We start from the raw sequence: 7,206 nt of genomic DNA, 5'->3' as shown, positions 1-7,206 counted from the left end.
AAACTTTATTTATAAACTCCATATATAAACTTTACATATAAAAAGTTTACATATAAACTTTACATATAAGCTTTATATATAAATTTATACATAAACTTTATATATAAACTTTATTTATAAACTTTATATATAAACTTTACATATAAACTTTACATATAAAAAGTTTAAAAATAAACTTTACATATAAACTTTATACAAAAACTTTATATATAAATTTATACATAAACTTTATATGTAAATTTATACATAAATTTTACATATAAACTTTATTTAAAAACTCCATATATAAACTTTACATATAAAAAGTTTACATATAAACTTTACATATAAACTTTATATATAAATTTGTACATAAACTTTATATATAAACTTTACATATAAACTTCAGCCTCTATGAATGTGTGTGAAAAAGATTTAAAGACATGTGTTCTGTTGATAAAAGTTTTAATTTGTACAACATGTATATTACCAAGAGGACAAACAGTGATACCACCATCAAAGAAAAGATCAGATAATATAAGAGCAGTGAGAGCAGAGAAAGACAGAAACACAGGAGGAACCAAGAAGCTGGAGGACTACAGTGGAGATGTTCTCCTGAGGCGGAGAGGAGACTGGACGTTCCACTGCCTCCGGCCAGCAGCTCTGAAACACAACACAACGGCTTCACCACCGCCTCACTACAAAACATCAACTAACACAACAGAGGCCAAGACAGACACATAAACAGAGGACACAACACACTGAGTTCTGTCTTTAACAATCAGATGTGTTGTTTAGTGTCAACAAACCAACGTGTTGACTCCTCTGATCTCACACTGAACACATCGGTTCATATATTACAAATGATTCCAACATATCAGACGATGACAACGATGAACTGATTCTTGTCCAACCAGAAACGACCGCACGATTTTATCAAAGAAGAAACACAATCAGTCGGAGAATATTGTCTCCAGATGAATCCAGGTCTGGAGCTCTGGTCAATATTTGGGACAGCATGATACTGTGTGTGTGTGTGTGTGTGTGTGTGTGTGTGTGTGTTGTACATGTTACCAAGTACAACAGTGTGGATTACTCACTCACTCACTCACTCACTCACTTACTGACTCACTCACTCACTCACTCACTCTCACTCACTCACTCACTCTCACTCACTCACTCACTCTCACTCACTCACTCTCTCACTCACACTCACTCACTCACTCACTCACTCACTCACTTACTGACTCACTCACTCTCACTCACACTCACTCACTCACTCACTCTCGCTCACTCTCACTCACTCTTGCTCACTCACTCACTCACTCACTCACTCACTCTCACTCACTCACTGACTCTCTCACTCACTCACACTCACTCACTCACTCACTCACTCACTCACACTCGCTCTCTTTCTCACTCACTCACTCACTCTCTCACTCACTCACTCACTCACACTCTCTCTCTTACTCACTCATACTCTCTTTCTCACTCACTCACTCCCTCACTCACTCTCTCTCACACTCACACTCACTCACACTCTCTCTCACTCACTCACACTCACTCACTCTCACTCCCTCACACTCACTCTCTCTCTCACCCACTCTCTCTCACTCACTCCCTCACACTCACTCTCTCTCTCACCCACTCTCTCTCACTCACTCACTCACACTCTCTCTCTTTCTCACTCACTCACTCTCTTTCTCACTCACTCACTCACTCTCTCTCTCACTCACTCTCTCTCACTCACTCACTCACTCACTCACACACTCTTTCTCACTCACTCACTCTCTCTCACTCACTCACTCTCACTCTTTCTCACTCACTCTCACACTCTCACTCACTCGCTTACTCACACTCACTCTCTCTCTCTCACACACTCTCACTCACTCACACTCTCTCTCACTCATTCATTCACTCACTCACTCACTCACACTCTCTTTCTCACTCCCTCACTCACTCTCTCTCACACTCACTCACTCACTCACACTCTCTTTCTCACTCACTCACACTCTCTCTCTTTCTCACTCACTCACTCTCACTCACTCACTCTTTCTCACTCACTCTCACTCTCACTCACTCTCGCTTACTCACACTCACTCACTCACTCTCTCGCTCACACACTCTCACTCACTCACACTCTCTCACTCATTCATTCACTCACTCTCTTTCTCACTCACTAACTCACTCCCTCACTCACTCTCTCTCACACTCACTCACACTCACTCTCTCTCACTCACTCTCTCTCACTCACTCACACTCTCTTTCTCACTCACTCACTCACTCACTCACTCACACTCTCACTCACTCTCGCTTACTCACTCTCACTCACTCACTCTCTCTCTCTCACACACTCTCACTCACTCACACTCTCTCTCACTCATTCACTCACTCTCTCACACATTCACTCACTCACTCACTCACTCAGTGTTATGTGGACTTACTGCTGCTCTGCTGGCCTCACATGCAGAACACTGGTTTCCCCACCGAGACCTGCAGAATGAGGAGACTCATGTCAACGTTCAGTCAGTGTTTGTGTTCCTGCTGCTGGACAGAAGAATCAATGTGGTCATGTTAAGCAGAGTAGTTGGAGGCTGATGTGTTCACGTGATGAGCTCATTCTGGTTATCTTAAAGCCGTTCAGGCTGATTTCTAACGAAGACGGAGAGTCCTTACAACTGATCACATAATCAGTGAGACTGAGCAGGAAGTCAGAGACGCTCACTTGTTCCTTGGTCACTGAAGATGGCGCTGAATCCCTCCTCAAAGGTTAGGTTGATGTTGACACCTGGGTCAGAGAGGACAGAAGGACAGGTGAGGGTGGGTGAGTGAGTGAATGTGTGAGTGAGAGTGAGTGTGTGTGTGTGTGTGTGTGTGTGTGTGTGTGTGTGTGTGTGTGTGTGTGTGTGTGTGTGTGTGTGTGTGTGTGTGTGTGAGTGAGTGAGTGTGTAGGTGAATGTGTGTCTTCCCCTTGTGTTTGAGTAAATTACTGAAGTGCCTAAAAGGAAAGGTGTGTGTGAGGTGGTGTTGCAGGTGTGTGAGGTGGTGTAGGTGTAGGAGGTGGTGTATGAGGTGGTGTAGGTGTAGGAGGTGGTGTATGAGGTGGGGTAGGTGTAGGAGGTGGTGTAGGTGTAGGAGGTGGTGTGGTCTCGTACCTTTCGGTGTGCTGATGGCTCTTTTGTTCACAGCTCCTTTATCCATCACTGGAAACAAAGACACACAAAACACAGTCAGGGGGAGCTGCTGTCACTCCATCCCATAATATCAGCATAACGGATTCAACATGAAAACTTCATTCAGACGAGGCTCAGGGAGTTAATCATGTTTGTTTGTGCTCATGTGAACATTTACTTGATGAACATGTTGATGTGCACATAGAGCAGATAAGTAGAACATGATCAGAGGTCAGAGACGTATGAGAAGGTCACGTCTCTACAATATTCACATATTGGTCTTTATTAGCTCATTTTCAGGACCGACCGGGGGGACCGACCGGGACCGACCGGGGGGACCGACCGGGACCGACCAGGGGGACCGACCGGGGGGACCGACCGGGGGGACCGACCAGGACTATCGACCGGGGAGACCGACCGGGGGGACCGACCGGGGGGATCGACCGGGGGGATCGACCGGGGGGACCGACCGGGGGGGACCGACCAGGACTATCGACCGGGGAGACCGACCGGGACTGACCGGGACCGACCGGGGGGTCCGACCGGGACTATCGACCGGGGGGGATCGACCGGGGGGACCGACCGGGGGGGACCGACCAGGACTATCGACCGGGGAGACCGACTGGGACTGACCGGGACCGACCGGGGGGACCGACCGGGACCGACCAGGGGGACCGACCGGGGGGACCGACCGGGGGGACCGACCGGGACCGACCAGGGGGACCGACCGGGGGGGACCGACCGGGGGGACCGACCAGGACTATCGACCGGGGAGACCGACCGGGGGGACCGACCGGGGGGATCGACCGGGGGGATCGACCGGGGGGACCGACCGGGGGGGACCGACCAGGACTATCGACCGGGGAGACCGACTGGGACTGACCGGGACCGACCGGGGGGACCAACCGGGACCGACCAGGGGGACCGACCGGGACTATCGACCGGGGGGATCGACCGGGGGAACCGACCGGGGGGACCGACCGGGGGGATCGACCGGGGGGACCGACCGGGGGGGACCGACCAGGACTATCGACCGGGGAGACCAACCGGGACTGACCGGGACCGACCGGGGGGACCGACCGGGGGGACCAACCAGGACCGACCAGGGGGACCGACCGGGACTATCGACCGGGGGGACCGACCGGGGGGACCAACCAGGACTATCGACCGGGGGGGACCGACCGGGACTATCGACCGGGGGGACCGACCGGGACCCGGTTCGGTATAAAGCGGTAGATGGTGTGAACCTCCAGTGTGTCGTACCTGTTCCCTCCAGAGCCATCGATTTAGACTGGACATGACTCTCCTGCCTGGAACCTCGCAAGCACCTGATACAACACACACACACACACACACACACACACACACACACACACACACACACACACACACACACACACACGTCAATGCTGCCATCTAAATGCAGGAGAAGTGTCCGTGGTTCAGTGTCCTGTGTCTCTGGACTGAAGCCGAGCAGATCAGCGGTGATGTGGACGTACCGGTCGGTGAGCGGCGGTCTGGCCGACGGCGGGTTTGGTCGAGGCGGTTGTGGTGTGGCGAAGCTCAGCGGCAGGACGGGCCTCTGCCTGGTGGGGGAGCTCTGGACTGAACCCTGAGGAGACAGCAGAATCACAGCGACACCTTCAGGGACAGTCAGGAACTCAGAGACTCTGACCTGAAAATCACTTCATACAATAACTTCCTAAGAGATTTAGTCATTCTTAAACACCACAGGATACTGCTCACAAAAACAAACTACATGACTACATTATTGGTAATAATATAATAAACTGTATTTATTTAACACAACTATAAAAATATATATTTTTTTTTTTACTTAAGGAATTTCAAAATTCAATGAAAGCAGCTGTCGTCGTGTCGGAGGACAGAAGGTGTGACTGGCCCTGATCTCATGTAGCAGACGTGGAACCACACGCTGCAACACATGACAATAACATCGGGATCAATTCTCATTAATGACGCATTATTTCCAGAAGCACTGCCAGAAAACTAAACTTTACATCCAGAAAATGTTGCACGTGATGAGAGAAGTTGTGGTCGTGACGCCCTCCGACTTCCTGATTCACATCCAGCCTCATCTTTTATACAATCAGCTGAATCAGAAGGTTGTATTCAAACAAATCTGCTTTCAATTCTTCATGTTAGGTGGATCAATTACATGGAACATCCACCAAAGCCGTCAGATCTTGGATGTACGTGTTCATGTGAAATCTCCTGGTGGAAGAGCAGCGACATCACACTGCATGAGAGCATCTTCACCAACACGGCGTGTCGCTGCATCTCGCAGCAGCCGGGAACGGAGGACACCAAGGCAGAACCAAACAGACGCTCCATGCAAGGACAGAGTTCACAGAAATATTCCTCTAATGTCAAACAAATCAAGCTTTTTCCAGGTTAACACACGTCATTATTAAGGCTTCACTAAATTATTGTTTAATCTGTTGCTTATTTTCCCAGTTAATTCAGTTTACTGATGTGACCCAGAGAAAAGCAGAGAATCCTCACATGGGGTTCATGTTTCTTCAACAAATATCAGTTTCAGCTCTAATGATTTTATTCTAGCAGCAACTGTTCTGAAATACAAACACATTTTCACATTTTGGTTCCAGTAAGAGTTTTTTCTGACAGAATATTCTGTTTTAACATGTTTAATGAGTTCTTTGTAAAGGTAATAAAACACAATGTAATATAAAGTGCTCGTTCCATGTTGCGATCGTGTCCTGCCTCACCTGTGCAGCAGGTGTCTGTCCGTCCGTCAGGCTGCAGTTGTCCATCTGTTCCTGCATCTCTCTCTCCTTCTCCGCCGTCGCCAGAGCAAACTCCACTTCTGCCGCCAGCTGCTCGTCTCCAGAGAAGAACTGCTTGACCTCGGTCCTGTAGTGCTGCATGGTCACCTGAGGAAACACCAAGGTCGTGTCAACGTGGAGCGGAGAACACAACATCTGGAACAGCTGCAAAAAGGCTCACAAGATGAAGGCCATGTGTAACGTTGCAGATTCAGATCCTCCGTTTACCAGCAGATGATGTTCATGAAGAAGCAGCTGAGTGGAAACATGAACTGAACCGTGTTGGCTTTGTTGTCTGAATTACATTTGGATCCTGAGGAGGTGGAAACATCTAAAGCAACTCAGTACAGAGGTCCAGACACCGATACTGCAGGTATCAAACACAGCAGCTGGAGAAGTCTTTCCCCATGATGCACTAATCAATGCAGAGAGACCATCACCATCAGGTCTCACCTGGAGATAGGTAATGAGGTCTCTACTGGAGGTAGGTCATGAGGTCTCTACTGGAGGTAGGTCATGAGGTCTCTACTGGAGGTAGGTCATGAGGTCTCACCTGGAGGTAGGTCATGAGGTGTCACCTGGAGGTAGGTCATGAGGTCTCTACTGGAGGTAGGTCATGAGGTCTCTACTGGAGGTAGGTCATGAGGTGTCACCTGGAGGTAGGTCATGAGGTCTCACCTGGAGGTAGGTCATGAGGTCTCTACTGGAGGTAGGTCATGAGGTCTCACCTGGAGATAGGTCATGAGGTCTCTACTGGAGGTAGGTCATGAGGTGTCACCTGGAGGTAGGTCATGAGGTCTCTACTGGAGGTAGGTCATGAGGTCTCACCTGGAGGTAGGTCATGAGGTCTCTACTGGAGGTAGGTCATGAGGTCTCACCTGGAGATAGGTCATGAGGTCTCTACTGGAGGTAGGTCATGAGGTGTCACCTGGAGGTAGGTCATGAGGTCTCTACTGGAGGTAGGTCATGAGGTCTCACCTGGAGATAGGTCATGAGGTCTCACCTGGAGGTAGGTCATGAGGTCTCACCTGGAGGTAGGTCATGAGGTCTCACCTGGAGGTAGGTCATGAGGTCTCTGAGGACGGGGGAGCGCTTCTGCTCCAGCAGGTTCTTCAGGCTGATGATCAGAGGAACTGTATTCTGGATGAAGGCCTTTTTCTGCACCTGGAGGCAGGAGAAGATGGGACTCACCTCAAAGTTCTTTCTAATGCTAGTTCACACTAGTGCTGTGTTCCGATGTGTTCCAG

At 49.2% G+C, this 7,206-nt stretch overlaps 1 protein-coding gene across 1 annotated transcript in view; it reads right to left on the bottom strand.

The window, feature by feature from the left end:
* Positions 1-447: 447 nt before the first annotated feature.
* Positions 448-7,206, bottom strand: part of ncapd3 (non-SMC condensin II complex, subunit D3) — a 48,130-nt gene continuing 41,371 nt past the window's right edge. Inside the window, 8 exon segments of the mRNA XM_069141856.1 lie at positions 448-642; positions 2,424-2,472; positions 2,705-2,767; positions 3,135-3,182; positions 4,416-4,480; positions 4,652-4,764; positions 5,903-6,067; positions 7,013-7,123. Coding sequence (XP_068997957.1) covers positions 576-642; positions 2,424-2,472; positions 2,705-2,767; positions 3,135-3,182; positions 4,416-4,480; positions 4,652-4,764; positions 5,903-6,067; positions 7,013-7,123 — 681 coding nt within the window. The 3' untranslated portion in view covers positions 448-575.

The sequence above is a fragment of the Embiotoca jacksoni genome, unplaced genomic scaffold, assembly GCF_022577435.1.
Source record: "Embiotoca jacksoni isolate LCO1_2020_lvr unplaced genomic scaffold, fEmbJac1.0.p SCAF_92, whole genome shotgun sequence".
NCBI lineage: Eukaryota > Metazoa > Chordata > Actinopteri > Embiotocidae > Embiotoca > Embiotoca jacksoni.
This window is presented reverse-complemented; position numbering and strand designations above follow the sequence as displayed.